This window comes from Prunus persica, chromosome G1 (genome assembly GCF_000346465.2).
Source record: "Prunus persica cultivar Lovell chromosome G1, Prunus_persica_NCBIv2, whole genome shotgun sequence".
In the NCBI taxonomy this organism is placed as follows: Eukaryota; Viridiplantae; Streptophyta; class Magnoliopsida; order Rosales; family Rosaceae; genus Prunus; species Prunus persica.
The window spans coordinates 22,312,475-22,335,646 of record NC_034009.1 but is presented as its reverse complement, the minus strand read 5'-3'; the positions used below and the strand labels follow the sequence as shown (position 1 = coordinate 22,335,646).

Below are 23,172 nucleotides of genomic sequence, written 5' to 3'. Positions count from 1 at the left end.
CGCTCAGAAACTCAATGTATTTCAACACGAACATGCCACAATCGCCTTTGAAACAAAAGAACCCAATCAATTCAAGTAATACATTCGAGCGTAATTGACAGTTTAAAGTAATAAAATTAAATTAACAAGTTTTGCTCACTCATTAAACTGTTGTGGAACATCCACACGTTCTATTGGCCATAGACACCACTAGTCTCGGCTACAAACGTTTGCGTAAACGCTTTCTTTATAAAAGTCCACAGTGTTCAAAATATTTAGAAGCGAAGTTGAAAGCGGGGCAAGTTTTTCCTTTAAGATCTCATCCGGAATAAGTGAAACCATTGAATCGTACACTTTGATTTCATAATTAACGAGATCAATCATTAGACCCACCCAATGCTTATACTTTGTTAACATACAAGGGGCATACATATTATACACATTGTGCCAACTCATCCCACACGCCGGAAGTTCACAATTCCCAACTTTGAGTAAACTGTTTCTAATTTTCCACCAAACACGTTTTTTTTCTTTTATTATCCACAAAGAAAGTATGGATGTGATTCTGTGAAATAGAAAACATAAGTTGTAAACATCTCCGCAAAGCAAGTATGGATATAATGTGTCATTATTAAATGCACTCGGTCATGGCATATGACATACCATGAAAAATATATTTGTGGTTGTCCACTCTGATACTTCTACAGCCTCAAATTTTTGTTGTCGCTTCCGAATGAGATACAATCCCTAATCAATGTGCTGCACATGTTTTTGTTGCCAATGTAAAAAATTATGTACATTAGAAAAAAAAATGCATAATCAATTAAACTTACATCTCCTTGCAGCCAACAGTCGTCTTTGACTACGGGAGCTAAAAATTCAATCCCAGCTTCCATATAACCAAATTCCATCACTAAATTGCGAATGTAAAAAAGTTTTACATGAGAACATTTCAAAAATATATACACTAATGTCATCTCTCTCAAAAAACAAAGGACTTACTTTGGTCTCTGCAGCCATTCCCAAATTAATTTCATCAGCTTAACCATATCATCATGCGAAATCGCCTTCATTGGGTCTAGCATCCGAAGTCGGATTTTAACTGCCACAGTTTTATTCATCAATTCACTAGATTCGGTGATCTTCCACATAGAAATATTCATATTTCTCTTCCATAATTGGACCTTTTATTGCACAGGTTTAACTTCATCATTCAACCAAACATTCAATTGAGAGAGCACAGTTATAGGTTGACCCAAATCAATGTCCCCGACACTAAACTCAATATTTGTCAAAGACGTCGCATTCACTCGCTCTGAAAATGCCGCCATAGTGTTGCCATTGTTATAAATAACTTCGTCCAAATCTTCCTCAATTCTTTTTCTTTGCACTTCCTCTTCCTCTTCCTCACTTTTTTTTTTTAGCATTTTATCCCCTTCAATCCCCTCATCTTCCTTTTCCTCTCCCTCATTTCTTTTACTTTGCCCTTCATCCCCTTCAATCTCATCATCTTCCTCACATATGCTAAATAGATGTGAAACGACACAACGATTGGTCCGATTTTTCAATAAAGCTAGGTTCGTCCTTACCATTGGTGGATTTAACTTTATGCTCATACACTCTAAATGTGAAGGGGAAATACAATATAACGGACTAAATAAATGACATATTTTTGGAGATGTGAAGTCTGAAGGCTACACATAGCTCCTATACAAACGTACTTGAGACAAACTTCAATAATATTGATACTTCAAATACTCTACTACAACACACACTTGATACTCTTGATACACCCTAACATAGAGTGGATACAACGTCTATTTATAGGCCATAATATTAACTCAACATTAAACATAATCATAACCTTTATACCCACTAAACCTCACATTAACTTCAACTTATAAACTAGACATAATAGCTAAAACATTTAGATTCTAACTTTTATTTCCTAAACTTCTAACCTTTGAAATTACCCCAACAATCTCTCCAATAATTTCAAAGCTTATTAACGTAGATAATTTCCTCCTTACTCGTCTTCCATGTTGCTTATGTTCACGATACTTTGAGGTTGGCCAATACAATTTTCTTCTGGATTTTCATCTTGTGTTAGCATTTCAAGTTCTAGCTCTTGATCCATCACTTGATCTTGTAGCATCTCAATATCTTCCTGTAGCTTTCCACATTTGATCTTGAAATTCAACGCATTAAAGTTGACATCAAGCACTTTAATGATGTCCTGTTCGATTCAATAATTAAGACAAAAATATGCCACCAAGTGTTCTGCCTCATTCTTTGTGTTTTTCTATATGCTTGAAAAATTCGAATGTGCGCCTCCATCAGAACTAATATGACACATGAATTGCATTACATGAGAGGGTCCCTTGGTTACAAAATTAAAATGTGGTTCAATATTAAGGTTGCGTGTAGCTTCAATCAAAATGGGCTTGAATGACACAACGACTAATATACTCATCTTTTTCCTATTTTGGCTGCAAGAGAGAATACAATTAATAACCAAATACTTTCCTTCATGAATAAAAAAAAAAATCTACTTTTTTTTCCTTTTTACTTTTGGGTGCACAATTTCCCCAATCTTCACAGGAACCATTGTTCCTTTTTTCTTAGACATCCTTGTGTCATTCTCTCTTCCTTCGGCAACCATGTGCTTCTCTCTCTTCATTCGGCATCCATGTGCCTTTTTTTCATTGGCATCAATATGCCTCTCACTTACAACCAACACACAAAAAAAACTGTTTTTTTTACACATCTAAAGCCTACGGTAAAACTTTTCAATAATAACCAAAAATATTTTCATCATGCGAACACAATTTAAATATAGAACCATAACCAACGCTTCATGTTACATGCCAAAAATTATTTAAAAATTGGACCATGCTCCAAACACCACATATGTGATATATGTCCTCATGACCGTATTAGCTCTGATATCACTTGACAGGACCCGATCCAAATTTCGCTGTGGAATCTGAGCTGGACCCTGTGCGTGTCCGACACCTGGCGGATGTCAGGCACGAATGACCTATTTTTCCTTCTATACAAAACACGATAAAATAACAAGGTTGACTTCTACCGAAAAACTAGCAGAGTTTCCCTTGTAACTGGCTCAATACCAAAATATTTTCACCTGCCAAACAAGTATATATATATATATATATATACAACCAACTGTCAGCATACATATATATATATATATATTCCAACAGTTATATTCTAAGTTTATGGCAAAACATCAGAGCGACTACTAAGAATTTACAAAGGAGTTAATCCTTTTACAAAATAAAAGTCCTACATTAGAAAGGAAAGCGCGGAAGGTGGAAAACGGCCTGGTGGTGGATTCCTGTGCACGCTTACTGCCTGGGGGCTCAAAACATTAAAAAGGGTGAGTGGACCGAAAAACAAAGTTTCAGAAAATAGCATATGAACATACTAACCCCACTGTAAAAACAGTTATACAAACTAAATTATTCTCTTTATTTCTGAAATCAATGCACTCATATAATTATACACGTATAAAGCCAATCATACTCATGGTCAATATTAATTTCTTAAGGCATCGAAAACAGTTTAAAACTACCACCTAGGTGTACCCTTTATTTCCATCAATTCCTTGCAACAACATGGGTGACACATACTTGCAGGTCTCAGTGACACGAGGTCAGTCCGAGCCGCAACTCGCAGGATTCAGGGGACCGTAGTCCACCTGATCAGCATTACTTTCTCTACACGAGTTCGAGTATCAGAGAACTCGTGGGGCAACTGTCAAGCATGATGACAAAACTGAAGGCAACCAATATAATCCGAAGGCAACATTTAATATCTGGGTACAAGGTTGTTTAGGAAAATATAAAGTTCCTGTAACTTTTCAAATTCTGCTGCCATTTATTTGATAATTAACTAGAAGATCTTTTCCTATATCCTTTAAAGGAGATTTTACTCGGCAGCATGCAAAATAAAATATTTAAAAGCATATTATAGCTTTGAATAAAACTTATTCAAGATCAAATACTGTAACTGCACTGCTTAAATTCATTTATAAAAACAAAGAGTCCACTCACTGGTAGTCTGTGCTCACTGGACCTCTTGAAGGTCCCTCCTGTGGGTCAACTGGTGCCCGGATGCCTAATTTAATTACCATAATATTCTATTAATACAATATAGTATTAATTTAAAAACCCTGACCCCTGGCTCTTAGAAGTATGTGCGTCAAATTAAAGTTGTTCCTAAGGCCATAAAAGCTTTCTTTCAACTTAGGATAGTTTAGCAGTATCTTAGGACTCAAAAAACCCTAAAGTCCCAAAAAGTCAACCCGAGACCCCGCGGGTCCATGACCTCACAATATGATCCGGAAGCCTCTAGAAGGTCCAATATATCTAGGACACATGTCCCGATGGTTTGGTCTCGATCGGACGGTCGGATTGATCACGATCGTACAATCGAGTAATTTCTAAACTCTAGCCCTAGGGTTCACGATTTCAGAGTATCCAGGACTCCGATTCACGATCCGTCGAATCCTACACGATTCAGAAATTGTCTAGAGTAACATATCTAAAACTGATTACAATCCAACGGCTCCACAGTATTGAACCCGAAAATCGCCCAATATTGAAAATCCGTTCGAGGCTCAAACGGTATCCAAATTGAGATCCGCAAATTCCTACGCTCTCGTGACAACCTAAGGATCTCATCGAGACACAGTGCCACTTCACTACCCTCGCCCACGCACCGCCGCACGCGCCGGCAGCGCTGGGTGTCCAAAGCGATTACGTATTGCTGAAAAACCTCAAAACCACGGCTCCAAACTCCTACCCTAGGTATAACATCCTATTTGGAACCACTTTTGTTCTTGGACCTACCCCAAAAACTGACCGAAAGTGGCCGAACTCGGAGGCCGAAAACCGACTGAATTTTCAATTCGAAAATCAATTACCTACATTAAGAACCGATTGAATCCTACCCAACAGGCAGCTAGAACAGCTCGAGAGGTTCAAAATCCATACATGGGTTGTCCGATTTGGTGGCCGGACGACGGAGATCGATGGCAGTGAAGTTTCTGTCGAAATTGCTCGGATTTCTGCAGTTTCTAGCCAGCACCGGCGGTTCCAAGGGCTGAGAACGATCGGAAAGGGAAGAGGAGGTGGCAGCGGTTCGAATGAGTCCGGCCTCGTGGCCAGTGGTGCTCCGTGGTGACGACGGCGCCACAAAACTCTGGTAGGGGGGAGGTGGAGTTCGTGACGAGAGAGAGAGAGAGAGAGAGAGAGAGAGAGAGAGAGAGAGAGAAACTGAGGGAGAAGAGAGAGAATGAGGGTTTTTAAAAATCTAATTTTTCAAATTACCGTGTTGCCCCTCAGAGTATTTTAACCGTAATTCCTTCGTTAAAGCTCCGATTCGAGTCCACTTCGTGTCTACGAACTCGTTTCGTCATGCTCTACGCAACGGTGTGTGGAGAATTGTCAAATTCCTTCTCGATCAAAAAGTCAACTTTTCTTTAATAAATTATTCCAAGGGCAAAATTGTCTTTTCCTCTTAATAAATTAATAATTAAATATTAATTTAGGTTTGGCTTATTACACCACTTATTGATGGATTTAGCTTTATGCTTCATACACTCTAAATGTGAAAGGGAAAATACAATATGACAAACTAATTAAATAACATATTTTTGGAGATGTGAAGCCCGAAGGCTACACATAGTTCCTACATAAACTTACTTGAGACAAACTTCAATAAGATTGATACTTCAAATACTCTACTACAACACACACTTGACACTCTTGATACGCCATAACATAGAGTGGATACAACGCCTATTTATAGGCCATAATATTAACTCAACATTAAGCATAATCATAACCACTATACCCACTAAACCTCACATTAAATCATAAACTAGACATAATTGCTAAACTTTTTAGATTCTAACTTTTATTTCCTAAACTTATGACCTTTGAAATTACCCCAACACTTACTTCCTGCTTAAACTTAGGATCTAAACAACGGTCTAATAGTTTTTCCATCCTTATGACCCTTAACTCAATGACGTTCTTTGTCTATTTTACTTGATCCAACTCGGACCTCAACAAGCTTACCACCTTGTTCATCTCATCAAGGTCAGCACATGAAAAGGGAATTGACTCTGACGATACAAAAGAGGGTGATCTTGTGGCCAACTCCAATATGGTTGTCTCATCTCCTCCTCACTCAGATGTATCGCATGCAACTTGACTGATTGTTTAAGAATACAAACAAGATTCATATTCAATCATTCTACTTAATAATTTCATTTAACCTTATAAACAAATGCTAGGCTGCAAACCAAACCTTTTTGTTCTAGAAAAAATAATTGTTTAACTTTTTGATTTCGGGAACAGACATCATAGTTTTCCATCGTAAAAAACGTGAGATAACTGTTGGATTAACAACCTTGCAATAATTTAGGTCCGCCATCCTAAGAATTATTTTATATGGCTAAATCTACACAATTCACAATATATATTTCATTATTTAAGTTTTAAATTTCACAAAGCATAACTAACATGAACATGATTACCACGTGCCTGGAAAGCATACATCAAACCTTTAAAACTCTAGCCAAACCTTTGCACTTCAACATGCTTACCCTCCTTGCCCTTCTGATTTCTCCGGGTTGTTTCCGTTAATTTACATGATGCCTTACTTTTCCCATTCTCTATTCCATCTTCCTTTTCATAGCTTTTAGGAAACTTTGTTGGTGCGGACAATAGACTGTCTTGGGTTTTGTTAAAGGACACCGAACCCCACGGATAACGGTTGAATGCATCCAAGATTAATATTCAAATGCTTGTCCTTTCCCAAAACCACAAACTCAACAAAGTAAACAAGAGCTAGCTTGTAGATATCATTGCTCTCTCTGCACCTCAGAATTCCTTCGTCTAGAAAATATATTTCCTTAAGTTTGATCTCATCACTATCTCCACTGGAAATTTCAGGCATTTCCCCAAAATGGAGCCCTATGATCAAACAGCAATCCTAACGAGTGAATTGAGTAATGTTGCATCCTATCCAAGTCTTTCACACCTCGCCCGGCGACTCAACGCAAGACAATCCCATGCACAATTTGCCTGCTAAACTGAATCTTATCTATATTTGCAAGATGACCAAAACATGATTTCTTGAATTTATCTAATTGTTCTTCCATCAACTTCGTGTGTGAGCATGAATTCGCATGTGAGCAGTTATCGTTGTTTCTTTTCTTATGAAGCCAGCTTTTGATTAATCAAATGTCTACCCTCCACTACATGGTCATGTCTTTGGTTTGGGATTCGATTCCTTAGGGTACTTATCTACCTATTTTCATGAGTTTCTTGCCTCCCAGTTACATTACAAAGAGACTGCATTACATCACACAACTAATCAACCAAACACATTACAAAATTGACTAAATAGATGTACATAGGGATTAGTGATAAATCTCATTGGCTTTAACATAATTAAAGATTATATTATTCTTTTCATTATTGACAGTTTGTTACTCTGTAAATGCGTGTTGCTGATATTTTATTGAAATGATGCTCATTCGATTATTTTACATATACCCAAGCAAAAACTAAAATGCAAGTGAACCACAAACATGAAATGCCAAATCCAACACCATTGACTGTAAAAATAGGGGAAAACTGTAACTTTAACCCTAAACTAAAATTCCACTAAATTACTTACAAATTACCAAATGTTGGTTCCACTTGAACAATCGCGGCTTTACTCTCGAAATGGAATATTCACACTTATCACTTCCGAAATGGAAGAACCGCAACTTTGCTGCAAGGAATACGGCTTTGCTCCCTCAATTGCTTCCCCCCTTCCATGGCTTCGAACCTTCCACGGCTTCACCCCTTCCACTCAAACGAACTAATTTTTCAGGGTTTAGGGAACGAAATTGCCTTCAACTGTTGTTAGTGCTATGGGGTTTTGTGTTCAAACTTCAACCTTTGGGTGTCCAACGTCTTCAAACTTTCACTACAAGGAAAAACCCTTTTGTCGACTACCATGTTTGGTCGCTAAAAGGCCTTATTTCGTCGCCATATTGGTCGCTGAAACCTCGTGGCTGAAAGTTCGAGGAGACGGAAATTGAAGTTCATCGCGAAAACCTTTAAGCGACCACATATTTTCTTCGCCTAATAGAATTTAGTTGGTTGCCTATGAAGGAGAGTTCCCGCTAAAACACCAAATTTTGGAGCATACTTAAAAGGGATTAGGCAACCAAATTTATTTGTTCGTCGCCTACAGGCTCTGGCGACTAATGGATTTTGTCACAAAAACACTTTTTTTTTCTTTTTTTTTCCTAATTTTTTTGTCATAGAAAGAAGTTTTCTTACAAACAATAAATAAACATATTGTAATTTCGGGAAACAATAGATTTAGGTAAGCTAAAGCAATAGAAATTACATAAAAAAATTTCACATTCAAAGGTACATGAGCATAGTAGTTATTTAAGTACACATAAAAATAAGCAGAAATGAATAAAGAACTCTCCACTCAAGTCTAAAGCTCAGGCTTCAAATTTTCTTGCCCTTTGCAACCCCAAGTTTTGCATTCATTATTTCTCCACATGAAGACTAGAGACCAAGCCTGTGGGATAGGTGGGGTCGTGATCTGATCTCTTGGAAGTTCTAATCTCTACCAATTGTTTCCTCACCTCAAACTCATCCATCATCTTCCTCTACAAAAGAAATAAAATAAAGCAACATCAATATGTACACACACACACACACACACACATATATATATAAAATTAAAAAAAATATATATATAAATATGTATATACATAGTACTACAAAAGAAAAATTGGTATTAATATGGTACATCTTTGATCTGTTCCATTGGAACCATCACTCCTTTTATTGCTATATATGCAGATGAGCAGAAGTACAAACAAGCCCAATTTAAAATCTCCAACTTATATACACATCAAGAAAAGACAAACTTAAACTCAACGCAGACTAATTTCCTTATAAAAATGGAGTTCAAATAAGTTAATTCACTTTAACTTAAATTGAAGAAAGAAAACTTACTCTTGCATATCTTTGGCCCTGCTCCCACTGATCTCAGACTTATTGTTTTTCGGAGGAAAAGGGTTGTCTGGGAGGCAAAAAATAGGGAAGTTATAACCGTAAGGATAGAAAGAGCAGTGAAAGTTTTGGTGCCTAATCATAAATAAGTAGATTTAAATCATATTCCTTTTGCTAGTCCGATATAGCAATTCAAATTCCTTTCCATTTAGTACTACAATATGCATCTCATGTGCCATCATCATTGACTAGCAGCTCGAAGCATATGCAGAAAATCAGGGGATAAAAGAAACAAGAAGTACATTAAAAAAAAAGGAAAAACTCAATATTCTGCTGCAAAAGTTAGTCCTCTGGTCTTAAAATCATGGATGCTTTACCAGCTAATGTAGTAGTAATTTCAACCTTCTACATATTGCCAACCTAAAATTTGAGAACTACTTGAAATTATAATAAACAAGATTAAAACTAACAAACAAAAAATAATAACCTGTTAAACAGCTGTAAGTGACCCCTTTGTACGATCAAATTATTTCTCTCTATTCAAAAAGACAATAAAAAAAAGATAAGATCTTCTCTCTCCAACAAAAAGAAATGGATCTATATGGGAATGTTTATGCACGGTCTAAACCAAGAAAACTAATTTTAGAAATTACAAATATAGCAAATCACTTAATTTTGAGAGAGCTTTAGATCAAATTACACTTCAAACTCAAAATAGTATATGCTCCACCCTCCTAAATTTAACTAATCATCATAATTCAAGCAAATGCCAAAAGCATTAATCTTTTGCTCATTTAACCCAAAACAACAACATAATAAAACTAATCACAAAAAGCACCAAATATTCAAGAGAAAGCCCCAAGATAAAACTAAATGGTCCAAAACTAGGTTGTGGTGTCTCCCAAGTCCAAAGGCAGAAAGAAATTATTTTTAGGTAAAGGTATTAAAACAAGGGAAGCACAAAAAATCTTAAAAGGAGGTAAAACATGATGTATAAACCCGACAATACACAACATGAAAAAATCGACACCTATGTAAAAGGTACAGGTTCCTCATTTCAAATTAGGAATATTAAATAAAAAAATAAAAGGCAAGTGCTATTTATTAAGTTGGTCACCGATATTATCCACATACAAAGAACCACAAACTAAAATGAAGATAGATGATAAAAGCAAGAGGAACGAAAAGAAAAGAAAAAAACTTGTTTCAATTTCAAGCTATTTGATAATTCAATGACCCTTGATTAAATTTCATAAACATTAACATGTTACAAAACTCACAACTCAAAAAAAAATTAAAAAACAGAGAAACTAGTTGTCATACCTATACCTAACATAGAAGCAGCAGATGAAGAAGTGGTGAAGGAGGAATTCGCCAACTCAGTGGTTGAAGGGCTGTCTATGACCTCGTTATTATGACAAAAACAAACAAGATTTATTGTTCTAGAATCAAAATCAAATAATTATAGAAAATTGGTTAAATAAACAAAATAATTAAATGAACACACCGTTGAATTAGAGTTGGTCTGTGAGTGAAGTGATTGTAGAGATTCTCTGGTATTTGCATGAGTCAGAGAGTGTTGATGTAGCAGCAAGTGGAGTAGAGAAATCTGGAGGGGAAGAGAGAATGGGAAATAACTCATCGCACGAGAAATCTGAAGGGGGGAGGAAGAGAGGTTGGGTATATGAGTGATTGGTCATCGACGAAGGATTGCGCTAGGAGCGTCGATGGAGGATTTACTTGAAGGCGGCGGTTGTGTTGTGTGGGAGATGAAGAGAGTAGGTACCAGAGAAAGGAAAGGAATTGGGGGAATCGATGGGTTTGGGGGAAATTTTTATTTTTATTTTATGAATTTAGTCTAAAAATCAACCACAAAACCCAAAAGGCCAAAGAAGTAAAGCTAGTTTTAATACTTTAGATGCCTACCTCTCCATGATCAGCAACCAATTTGTTGGTCGCTAAATCTGACGAAATTTTTGGGCAGCAACTTTCATTTGCAAACGAACCAAGTAAACTTAGAGACCAGATATTTTAGTCGCATTTAATTTTAGATTTTGCGGGTAACCAAAATTGAAAAAGGGCAACCAAAATTGAATTTGGTCGCGAATTCATTGAACTGTGTCGAAATATTTTGGTTGCCCTTCGAAAAGATTTTGTCGCCAATTAGTTGGTTGAAGTCTTAATCCATGCCTAAATATCACGACACTTTTGGCAACAAAAATACAAAATGTCCTCGCTAATAACTCTATTAGGCGACCAAAGTTGCGTTGGTCGCTAAAAATTTGGTCGCAAAAAAGGTTTTTTCTTGTAGTGTTTGCTGGGTATTAATTTCGGGTTTAGGTTCTTCACCTACCCAGTTGTAAGTTAAGGATAAAATTTGATCTCAACTGTCCATATGATCTAATGGTTGAATTTTGTGTCCTCATTTATTGCACTCAAATAAGTGTCCTCAAGAGAGAATTTCTATAGCTATTTGATCAATCTAATGAGCCAGGGAGTAGCCCTTGCAAATAAAGAAGGATGACAATCGGGTAGAGAAGATTATAGGGGTTTGCAATTATTGCAAATTGGAGATGCCGGTGGATGATAACTCGTATATTTATACATCCATTTTTAGTCTATTTGTGATGTTTTGAGTTAAACTTGTTGCGTTTTACCCTATTTTGTGTTAGTATGCAGTTGCATCTACTTTAGGATCAAGTTGAAGGCAAAAGAAATGAAAACATGCCATTTTTGAAGCTGACCCTTATTCAAACGTGGAAATAATTTTCGTGACCTGTTTTGAAGTCCAAATAAAGAATCCAAGGTGAACCTGGCTTGTTTGATGACTAAGAGCAGAATGGGAAAGCAATGAGGATTTCTAGCCTGATTTGGAGGTGCCAAATAAGGCAAAAACGTGCAAAATAAAGGCTAATTTGTTAGGATCTCTTTGGAATATCTTGCAGCCTCTTTTACCTCATAAAAACTCCCTTTTAGCCACTTTTACAGACTCTATTTATTATGGAAGAATTTCACAACCCTGGACCGTTTTTGTTTTTCTCTCTTTTCATGCACACTTAAACCCTAGCCGTTCCATATATTTCCACCATCATGACTCATTGCAGCAGGCTGTTCTTGGAGAAGTTCAACACTAAAATTGGTTCAAGGTTTCCTCTCTTGAATTTATTTTCACTCATGTTGTTTATTTTCGTTTCAATCTCTGTGAACATGATGTGTAACCAAATTCATAGCTAGGGATTTCGATGTAGCCTTGCAACATTGATCCATGTTTCTAAGTTAAAGTATTCAGTTCATCAATCTGCTTTTTGTTTCATTCACTGAATTTATTGTTAAATTTGTTTGTCAATTTTAATGTTTGATCACCATTAGGGTTGCCTACATATTATCTGAAAAAGGTTATAGTAAACATCATGCTTAATCTTGGTAGACATGTGTATGAATGAAGAGAATGCTATGCAAACATTCTGTCGTGTATTTTCTTTGGTTCTTTAACATTTTCTTGCATGCTAATGACTCTTAACTTGGAACCAAAGTTGAACATTTCAATTAGGTTGCAGATTAGGAGAATTTGATCAAAACCACACATTATATGGTTGAATACGGTTTAACTTTATAAACATGGAATTGGTTTTGCAATGGTGAATTCGGAATCCCTAGTATCATCCCTATTCTTTCTACATCAATATATCATTCACTGCTACATTCTTCTCGCATTTTAAGTTATTTTTCATTTACAACACAAAAACTACTTTCAATATGTCACTTTCATTTTTTTTTAAAGTTAGGGTTCTTTCAAAACTAGTAATTTATAGAGGTCCAATCGGTCCCTGTGGTTCGACACCCTTACTTGTAACACTATACTAACCATATATTGGCACTTGGAAGGAATACAACAACGGATCTTAGAAAAAATGGGACAATGGGTTTAAAAACTCACATAGAGAGGAGATGCAAGCTCTCTCCTTTCTATCAATAAGGTGATACAAATCAACCTACCTTGACTTCGGATACAATAGGTAATGGATTGGTCCCTCACACATTTAATAAAATAAAAAAAATGAGTTAAAGATTGGGAGGTTCATCATAAAGGATGAGCATCCTTTTAGAGTCATTGAGGGCTCGGGTTTTAAGAAAATGATGCAAAATGTGCAACCTTGATTGAAGGTACCAAGTAAGAAGAAGGCTGTCGAGGGTGTGTGGGAGTGATACATGCTTGAAAAGGCAAAGATAATGAGTGTGATTAGTGAGCCAAGAGTTAGTATTACAACTGATACTTGGACATCGATCCAAAACATAAATTACATGGTTGTGACAGTTCACTTTATAGATAGTGATTGAAAATTGCACAAAAGAATAATTAGCTTCACAAAGATCACTGATCATGAGGGCATTGACATAGGGAAAACCCTAGATGCATGTTTGACGGATTGAGGGTATACACAAAGCGTTCATAATTACCGTTGATAATGCTTCCGCCAATGATGAGGCAGTTGAGTACATGGCACAAAGTCTAAAGGCAATGAATACCTCAATGTTGTATGAGAAGTACTTGCACTTGAGGTGTGCTTGTCACATTCTTAACTTAATTGTTAAGAATGGGTTGAATGAGCTTAGTGCCTCAATTGAGGGTATAAGAAATTGTGTGACGTTTATTCACTCTTCTCCAGCTAGGTTAGACAAGTTTAGAAAGTTTTCCATTGCGTGTAAGGCAAACGTGTCAATAGATGTGCCTACAAGGTGGAATGCAACCTACAAAATGCTTGAAGGTGTATTCAAGTATAAGCAAGTCTTTAAGAGGATGTCCTATGGTTGTGAAGTGTTTTAAGCTTACTTTCTAGAGGAAGAGAACGTTAAGAAAGTGATGGTTAAGAGAGTGGGACCTCCAAGACTGCGAGAAGACATTAGTTTTTGTGCATACATTGAAGTTTAGTGCAACCAAAACTCGTATATCCACAATAATTTTCCTAGAATTGGTTGGGTTACAAGTTCTAATAGAAACGAAAATGAATGATCCTAGAAATCCTACTATGCAATGGGTAGCATCTTCAAGGAAGTTGAAATTTGACAAATATTTGGGGGAGCTTTGAGATTATGAATAAGCTTATATTTTTAGGCAATGTGCTAGACCTAAGGATGAAGCTTCAAATGCTCCAAATAAGCTTTGGCAATCTTTATGAGGTTGTTAATGAGGTTGTAAAGTATTTGAATGATTTGTATAATGAGTAAAAAGGGGTTAGGGTGATGTTGTGAGTCAAATTGATGAGGATGAGGTTGCACAAATTGGTGAGGATGTTGATGTCACATTTCAACTAATACAACAACTTGTGCAAAGAAGGAAGGATGAGCAATCCGTTGAGATATCCAATGAAGTGGATAAGTACTTCGCGGATCCTTTTGAGAGCCCTTTGAGCAAACAATTCAATCTCTTGAATTGGTGGAAAGGGAACCAAACAAGATATCTAATTCTTTCACAAGTTGCCAAGGATATCTTTGCAATTCCAAGTTCTACGATTGGTAGTGAAAGTGCTTTTAACCTAGGCAGGAGGATTGTGGATCCTTTTAGAAGCTCATTGCATCCTAAAATGGTAGAGGCATTAGTGTGTACTTGTGATTGGCTTAGGGCGGGCGAATTTTCATTTTACAAGGAACCCATGGATGATGAGATTGAATTCTACAAGAAAATGGAACATGTTACAACTTGTAAGTAATTAGTTTATTATTTTCATGTTCTTTATGCTTCTTATAATGTTTTTTGAAAAATTTACATAAATACCACCTGAACTTTTAGGTCAGTGCGAAATTACCTCCTGAACTTTTAATTTTAATTATGAGCTACCTGAACTTTATAGGGTGTTGCAATGTACCACTTACGTCTAACCCTGTTAAACTTTCTGTTAACTTTAAGGGCATTTCTATCAATTTGCTATAACTTAAAAATTAAAATTTTAAGACTAACATAATTATCAGCTAAAAAAAAAAAAAAAACCTAATTATTGTTATCCTAAGACTTCCACCACCCCGTCTAACTATCTCCCCCACCCTCTGTATAAGCTGCAACCTCTTGCATGCAATGATCCATGATCCATGGAATCCATCTCTCAAAGTTTATCTTGACAAAAAAATATTTTTCTCAAGTTTATCAAAATTCAAAATATATACATACTCTCTGGCAGGTGAAGCTTTCACTCAGATTTCAATTGTCCTATCATTTAATTTGTTTATAGTTGCTCGCACTAGTCTTCGTTCATACTCAAAAGGCTTGGCCTTCAGTTGAATGAAAGCTTTTATATTCGAACAAAAAGAACAGTTAGATTGCAATTTCTCTCTTTCTCCATCTAACAGTCCAAAAAGTTTCACCCCAAAAGCTAGAATTTGAACTTTTTAACTACATCGTAGCCTCTGGAATGAATTAGTTGGCTTCCTACTGCCATGTACTAGTCTTACTAGATATCCCAAAATGCCAGGAATTAATTCTAATAAGCTGGAATTGCCAAAACAAATTCCAAACATATGTAAGAATCTCTAAATTCCAAACATTAGGATCTCCAAATCCCTTTTTTTCTTAAATTTTTTATTTGATGGAGAGAGAGAGAGTGGGGGAGGGATCTACTGGGCACTAGGGGAGAATTGGAAGGGTGGGGAAGTTGTGGGATAATTAGGTTAGGTTACATATATACAGTTCTCTTCTATTAAGGGATCCCTCAAATATTATTTGAAGGACACCCTTTAGGGTCCCCTATGATTTTTTTTTCAACGATCCAAACCATCTATTTTTTAAGTCTACATTCATAGATCATGCTTGCAAAAAATTAGAGAAATCGAAAACCGTTTCGACATCCAATTGTGTCATACAAAATCAATGAACACGGTATTTCAAGATAGTACTAAAATTTTAATAATTCAATTGAGTGGTAAAATGATATTGGATTCAAGTGATTTTTTGTAGAGATCATATTTGAATGAATATCTACAAATAGATGGTTTGGATTAGTAAAAGGCTTATTTACTGTAGTACCCTTTGAAACTTCGGTCAAATTTCACTTTATCCCTCAAAAGTTAAAATGACCCACTTAACCCCCTTGATCATGGTTTCGTGTTCTACTTTACTCCCCACCGTTATCTCCATTAATAGCTCAATGAAAGCTTATTTGAGGGACCCTCAATAGAAGCTTATTTTGAGGAATCCCTCAATGGAAGCTCTTTGTATATGTATATATTAGTTTTAAATTTTTTATATGTGTTTTTAGTTAAATGAAATTGACGAAAATGCCCTTAAATTTAACGAAAAGTTTAACGGAGTTAGATGGAGGTGGTACATTGCTACACTCTATAGAGTTCGGGTGGTTAATAGCAAAAATTAAAAGTTCATGTGGTAATTGTGGACATGGTTAAAAGGTCAGGTGGTAATTGTGGACATGGTTAAAAGGTCAGGTGGTATTTATGCAAATTTCCCTTCTTCTTTTTTTATTTTTTTTATTTTTTATAACTAAACTTGTGTTGTTTTATTTGTAGATGGTGGCCATGCACAACCGAGTCCTTCAAATTCACTCACCACCAACACTTGAGTTCTCTATGTTTTATAACTTTAATTAAATTCGCATTGCAGTTTTTGGAGTGTAACTTTAATTAAATTTGCATTGCATTTTTCGTTTGGGTTGTAACTTTAATTAAATTTGCATTGCATTTTTCTTTTGGGTTATAACTAAATTTTAACTTTATTTGCCTGGGTTTAAATTTGCTTATTTGGGTTGTGAGTCTATTTGCTTAAATTTGTAAAGTTAAAATGTTTGGACTTAAAAGGCTTCAAAATAAGCTTAAAAACTAGGCCTACAAAAGTATGGAAAAGATTATATATTTTTGACCCAAAAAGACCCAATTTAAAAGACCTAAAATGTTAAAAATTACGCCCAAAACGGCCCAATCAGAGAATCCCGCATTTTTTGCAGACACCAACAGAGTTGCGGTTTAACTGAAACACGGTTAACTGCAAAAACTCGACCGGTTTGCAGTCTCAAAATAAGCCATATCGCAAATACTCAGACGATTTACGATATTCTCCAAAAATCGCAGTTACCGAACCTCTTACACCCCTACTTCTCTCTTCCCCCCTTCCCTGTTTTCACTTTTTGCTTTATTTTCTTATTGTTTGAAATAATTCACTGTCATTTTTCATATCTCACCTTCTCTTTTTTGAAAATTTTTACCCTTTGATAAGCTAATAGTCGATGAAATAACAATAGATAGCTAGAGGTTTCATTTTTGGGATTTAGAATTTGAATTCAAAGTCTTAAATCTAGAGTTTAGAATTTGAAATCAGTGCCTAAATTGGATTCTGAATTGTAGAATATAAAAATTGTAGAAATGCCATTTGCATTGCTATAAACTTATAATGAAGAATGACTCAAAAGTTAACCAAACAATAAGAATGGTATTCATGTACTAAATAGAAAGAACCAAATTTTATATGAGAAATACAAGTAATTATAATTTGACTAAGTATATTATCGTTTCTATGGATCATCTCCTAAATCGATGTAATTAAGGATCGAAATTTCTAACAAGACTTTTTATTCCTCATCTCCTAATTAATTTCAGCAAATAAAACATTTTCTCAAACTCTCACACGCAACAGTTAAGCCATTGACGTTTCCGGTAATTCATAGTCAGCCTCCTCCACCACAAGCGGCTGCGACGCCGTGGGATTATACTGTTGAAGCACCACAACCGACGCCGTGGACGAAAACTCCGACGACGCCAAGAAGCTCCCCACGGGGCCCAACTCCGCGCAGTCACTCGTGCTGTCCACCAGCGGCGCCGTTGGAGGCATTCGTCCCACCACAAACAAATTGACATTTCTGCCCATCGATTTCAACACGACACAAATCTCCGCCTTGCTCTCCACCACCTTCTCCTCGTACAGCATCGAAGGCTCCCCGCCCTCCTTGTTCTTACTGTTCCTTACACTCATGTATTCAGCCAAAAACGACTCGTCGTCCTCCTTCTCGTCGCCGCAATCTTCCTCCTTCACAATCTTCTTGTTCTTATCCGAAGTGATACCGACCAACTTCGCGCCAAATATCAACGTTTTCCCCGGTGGGGCCACAAACTTCACTAAAGTCATCACAATCCCGGGATGCTCTGCCAGTCTCATGCCGTACGCCAGCGCCTCCCTGTCGTCCCGCCCACCGAAAAACGCCACAACCACATTATACGACACGTCGCTGGCCGAGACCTGCGCAGTGCCGCCCAGACCCCTGTCCACCAAAATCCCAACCGAGCACGGCGCGTGCCTCAACACGCGCTCGTTGACGGACCTAAACGAGTTCCCCAGAGACTCCATGGTGCCGTCGAGCCGCTGGTGCTTGTGGAAAGGGAGCAGGATCATGGCGACGCTCTTGTGGTGGGCGCTGGCGCAGATGTCTTCGTGGATGTCGTTGAGGGAGGAGATGGCGGTCATGGGGCGGACCTTGACGGTGCTGAGCTGCTCGTAGGCCTCGAAGGCAATGACCATATGGTCCTTGTTGGAGTTGGTGTCGTCAGTTTTCTTGTTCCAGAAGGGGAGGCCGTTGTAGCGGGCCTTGTGGACCATGGAGATGGCGGAGGAGCGCTCGGAGAGCTCCATGAGGTGCATGGCGTAGACTGTGAGGCGGCCGCGCTTGCGGGTGCCGCGGGAGGACTCGATGAGGTTGATCATAGTGGGGATGTTGCGGGTGCTGTGGAAGCAGGCCAGCATTCGGAGCTCTGTGTCGGGATTTTTGCGGAAAAAGCTGCGGTTCTTGTAGGGGGCTCCTCTGCGGGCGGGCTTGTAGATGGCCATCACCAGTGGGGTGGTGATGAAGGTGGTGAAGAGCGCCATTAGAACGAATATGGCGAATGTTTGGTCGTTCAGTACCTGCCATGCGTACGTAGTGACGAATATAAAAAGTAATTAACTTGTAACATACATTGATGTAACAAAATAATAAATAAATTGTAAAATTTGTGCAGTACCAATCCAATATCATACGTACTAAACATTGCATTGCAAACAAGTAAAAGAGAGAGCAGCTAGTTATGCAGAGCATTAATTAGTAAACAAACAAACCTTTCTATCCTTGCCAATATTGAGGACGATGAGCTCCACCAGTCCCTTGGTGTTCATAAGGAACCCAAGTGCCAAAGCTTCCCTGAAGTGCACCTTACACATCATCGACAAAGCCACCGTCCCCACAATCTTCCCGAAAGAAGCCGTGAATATAACCAGCACCAGCAGCCCCCACGACAGCCCGCCGCTGATGGTCGCCACGTTCGTCTTCAACCCACTCGAAACAAAGTAGAGCGGCAAGAACAGCCCCGACACCAGATCCTCTATCTTCTCTATCAGCACCCCAGCGAACGGCCCGTCCTTAGGCACAACAATCCCCACCACAAACGCGCCAAACAGCGCGTGTATCCCAATCGTGTCGGTCACGAAACTCGCCGCCAGCACCAGCGACAGCGTTATGCATATGTACAGCTCCTTCACCGGCTCGCCTTCCGGGGACCGCCGCGCCATCATGGCCAGGAGCGGCCTGAGAGCAAAAATGCAGAACCCGACGAACCCGGCCCCGCAGAGTAGGACCCACACGGAGACGAGAGGGGACGTGTTGGTGCCGGTGAGGGCGATGGCGAGGGCTAGGAGGATCCAAGCGGCAACGTCGTTTATGGCGGCGGCTGACATGGCGATGCGGCCGACGTCGGTGGTGAGGAGCTTGAGCTCGGCGAGGATGCGGGCGAGGACGGGGAAGGCTGTGATGGAGAGGGCGACGCCGATGAAGACGAGGAAGGGGCCCTGGCTGACGCCTTTGGAGACGGTGGAGCGGAGAACGAAGGAGGTGAAGACACCGAGGACGAAGGGAAGGGTGATGCCGGCGACGGCTATGCCTAAGGATTTCTTGCCCGTGCGGCGAATGGCGCGGATGTCGAGTTCAAGGCCGATGAGGAACAGGAAGAAGAGGAGTCCGATGTTGGCCACGGTGTCCAGTACGGTCATTGATTTTGCCGGGAAAACGGTGTGGAGAAACTTCTCGCTTCTCCCCAATGCCGAGGGTCCAAGTAATATCCCTCCCTGCAATTACATGCATGTGTGCATGCACGATGAATTAAATTTCATGACGAAATTAAATAATGCAGGTAAAATTAAGGATTATGTTGTCAGATTGTGAACCTGGAGGAGGATTATTTGATTACGCGATTTTTTTGTCCAAAATGGAAGATAACAAAGATTAGGCTTAGGCGATTAATTGAGAAAAGACTTACAATGACTTCGGCTATAACTCGAGGTTGCCGGAGAGGTTTAAGAAGGAATGCGAGTGTTCTGGTGAAAACTACGACCAAGCAGATCTGGAGGATGAGTAAGGGAAGAGCAAAATCCAGAGGATTTTCACCTTGAAACGATCCATTGGATGTTGCCTTCATCGGGGCAACAGGGCTGGCCGGCGGTGCCATCTTAAGTAACTAACTTAATTAATCAAAGATTTAAGGGATCACCAACAGGCACAATGGATCCGCCACCACAGCAGCACCCCACCCCAACGCACCCACATGTAAAAGGCAAATAAAAAATCAATTGATGAGGAGATGAAGGAATTCAGTTTCCCTTTTCTTTTGATTTGGTGAAGAGAATTTCATGAGGCTGGCTAGATGTGGGAAGTCTTATATGATGATCGAATCTTTGTGGATGGATCGATCTCTGCATGTGCGTGTGCGTAACTGTAATTCAGCTCCGCAACGGACTTCGGGGTAGGAACAGAAGAAGCTATAGCACAGCAAGAGAAAGAGTAATGCTAAAAATAGAAGAGGACAACACGTTGAACGCTTTCTTTGCTTGGGAGTTGGGAAGGGCATGATAGTTCCTTCTTCCCCTCCTACATGTGGTTCTTGTTAGTTTGAAGATTAATTTCAACTCCAGTCTTGGATTGACCCAACAAATCTCAACTTTGAATGCAATGCCCTACTAGATCATTTGATAAGCTAGCAACCAAGGGGCCATAAAATGAGATGAGAAGAACCAAGAGCATAAATAAAGTAAATTGAAAGCCTCTTCTTGGCAAATGTTCAATTGACTACGAAAAAGCAACTCTGCTTACACATTAATACATTCTACCATCCCAAGCTTTTACAAAAAAAAACTGAAAAAAAAGGGGTACATCAATCCAAAATAGATTTAAGTCCGACCAAATCTTAGAATTGAAGGCCATGTTCCCTAGCCGCATCAGCAAGGGCTTCCACACGACCGTGATAGGGGTATCCACCCCGGTCAAAGGCCACTTTTGTAATCCCTTTCTCCAAACAGGACTTTGCAATCACTTCTCCCACCTTCTTTGCTACTTCCTGATGACACAAACGTAAGTAGATCAGGACTTTTGTTTGACAAACATCAAAGCTAAGGGCAAGAAGTTTTATAAAATATGTACAAGGTAAATTTACCACATTAGCAATTGACGAATCAAGATCTCGGTTCAATAATAAGTAATTTTTCCAACTGTTAAGTTTATTACAATCATCATTTATCTATGAATCATCCAATATGAATTGACCTACGGAAGGGTAAACAGTAAAAGAAGAATGATAGAAGTAGCTTGCAGATTGATGCTATGCAACAGTTCAACTAAACAATAGGTTTCAGAAAAATAAAGCTATTGAAAGCCTATTTGGCCATATTTCCATAATAGAGATGTAAAACTGAAATAAACTTTTCAGACTAACGAACCACATGGCGAAGCAAGAATATTTAACAGGTTATTTAGTTGATATCAGTGAACTTACAATGGTAGGACCAGCAGTGTAATCAAATTCATCAGAGACGGGTTTCTGCATTGTTGAAGCTGAAGCAAGTGTGTGCATCTTGGTATCATCAATCACTTGGGCATAGATATGCTTGTTGGAGCGGAAGACAGCTAACCTTGGCCTTTCCGGAGTCCCTTCAACCTGAAGAAACAACAAATGCGTCATCCATAATCAGAACCAGCAACTCTCATTTTCAGGAGATATCTTTCAACTTATTTGAGGAATGAATCGTACAAAAGAACCACTAAATTTAGAGGCTCCTTGAACCAGCAAAGCAAACAAATGTTCACAAGATGATCCCATTTGGTAATTTTAACCAGTATGCTTTGATGAGTGTATAGAAGAAACTAATAGAATCAAAGGGAAATTGTTGAACAGAAGTTCATTTGCATTGCAAAGGGAGAGTGTATCAGTGTTACTAATAAGCACCCAAATTAAAGCTTCCAAATTTCACTTTGAAAACTGCCAACAGAGAAAACACACTAAATTTTTCCAAACCCACCTAGTACAAGAACCTCTAGAGATTATGGGAGGCATACTCACGGGAACTAATATAATCTATGATTAATAAGGTAAATCAAAACCAAAACAACCAAAACAGGCTAACCCAGTTCATGTATATGTACAATGAAGACACATTTTCCTATCTTGGGAAGCTAAGCTCCAGTAATGTATGTTGGTCTAATCTAATGGCAAAAAGTCCATGCTCTTGTAGAAGGAGAAGAACCCATTACTCAGAAACTGACAACAAAGAGTTTCTGGGTAGGTAGGGAAGAAGATAAGGGAAATTCAGAACACGTAAAGTACAAGGGGGACAACTCAGATGCCTTGAATTTGAACGGTAAAATTCATCTTACATTATGTGGGTTGAAAGCGAAGCAACCAAATTACAGAAATTAGATAGAGAAAACAAGAGAGAGAGAGAGAGAGAGAGAGAGAGAGAGAGAGAGAGATGGTTGGCAATGGTACCTTCTTTCTGATACGAATATGGCGGGCGGTTCTGTCTTCTCTTTTGGTGGTGGCTTTGGCTTCCACAACAAGAGACTGAGATTGAGGCCTTGGACTTAGAGTCGTCGTCACTCCCACAAGCTTGGGACGCAGCCATAGCTGTTGGGAAGACGCAATTGCAGTGCCAAGGAACGAAATTGACGCTGACATTGTAGCTCCCTATCTCTCTATCTCTCTCTGTCTCTGTGTCTCTACTGTATTTCTAAAGCCCCGTTCTTCTATTTGGCACCTTATCCCGTTCCACCCAGAACACAACGCACCGTTCTCAACATTACCCTCTCTGTTCTGTTTTTTTTGGGCACAAGCTAAGGTC

At 38.5% G+C, this 23,172-nt stretch overlaps 2 protein-coding genes across 2 annotated transcripts; both read right to left on the bottom strand.

Annotated features, from left to right (window-relative positions):
* On the bottom strand, nt 17,677-20,510 carry LOC18792320 (cation/H(+) antiporter 19). Its single transcript, XM_007225211.2, has 3 exons — nt 20,322-20,510; nt 19,129-20,130; nt 17,677-18,936 (listed from the first exon to the last, which is right to left on the bottom strand). The coding sequence occupies exons 1-3, from the start codon at nt 20,508-20,510 to the stop codon at nt 17,677-17,679; spliced, it is 2,451 nt and encodes an 816-aa protein (XP_007225273.1).
* On the bottom strand, nt 21,064-23,153 carry LOC18791554 (50S ribosomal protein L18, chloroplastic). Its single transcript, XM_007225901.2, has 3 exons — nt 22,821-23,153; nt 21,831-21,992; nt 21,064-21,395 (listed from the first exon to the last, which is right to left on the bottom strand). The coding sequence occupies exons 1-3, from the start codon at nt 23,007-23,009 to the stop codon at nt 21,246-21,248; spliced, it is 501 nt and encodes a 166-aa protein (XP_007225963.1). The 5' UTR covers nt 23,010-23,153; the 3' UTR covers nt 21,064-21,245.

Excerpts from the sequence above, each read along its gene's own strand:
- LOC18791554 (XM_007225901.2), bottom strand. The coding sequence starts at position 23,009 with ATGTCAGCGTCAATTTCGTTCCTTGGCACTGCAATTGCGTCTTCCCAA. Across the intron at positions 21,993-22,820 it reads ATATTCGTATCAGAAAGAAG|GTTGAAGGGACTCCGGAAAG; the intron begins GTACCATTGCCA and ends TTGTTTCTTCAG. Across the intron at positions 21,396-21,830 it reads ACACTGCTGGTCCTACCATT|GAAGTAGCAAAGAAGGTGGG; the intron begins GTAAGTTCACTG and ends TTGTGTCATCAG.
- LOC18792320 (XM_007225211.2), bottom strand. The coding sequence starts at position 20,510 with ATGGCACCGCCGGCCAGCCCTGTTGCCCCGATGAAGGCAACATCCAAT. Across the intron at positions 20,131-20,321 it reads GAGTTATAGCCGAAGTCATT|GGAGGGATATTACTTGGACC; the intron begins GTAAGTCTTTTC and ends ATGTAATTGCAG. Across the intron at positions 18,937-19,128 it reads ATATTGGCAAGGATAGAAAG|GTACTGAACGACCAAACATT; the intron begins GTTTGTTTGTTT and ends TACGCATGGCAG.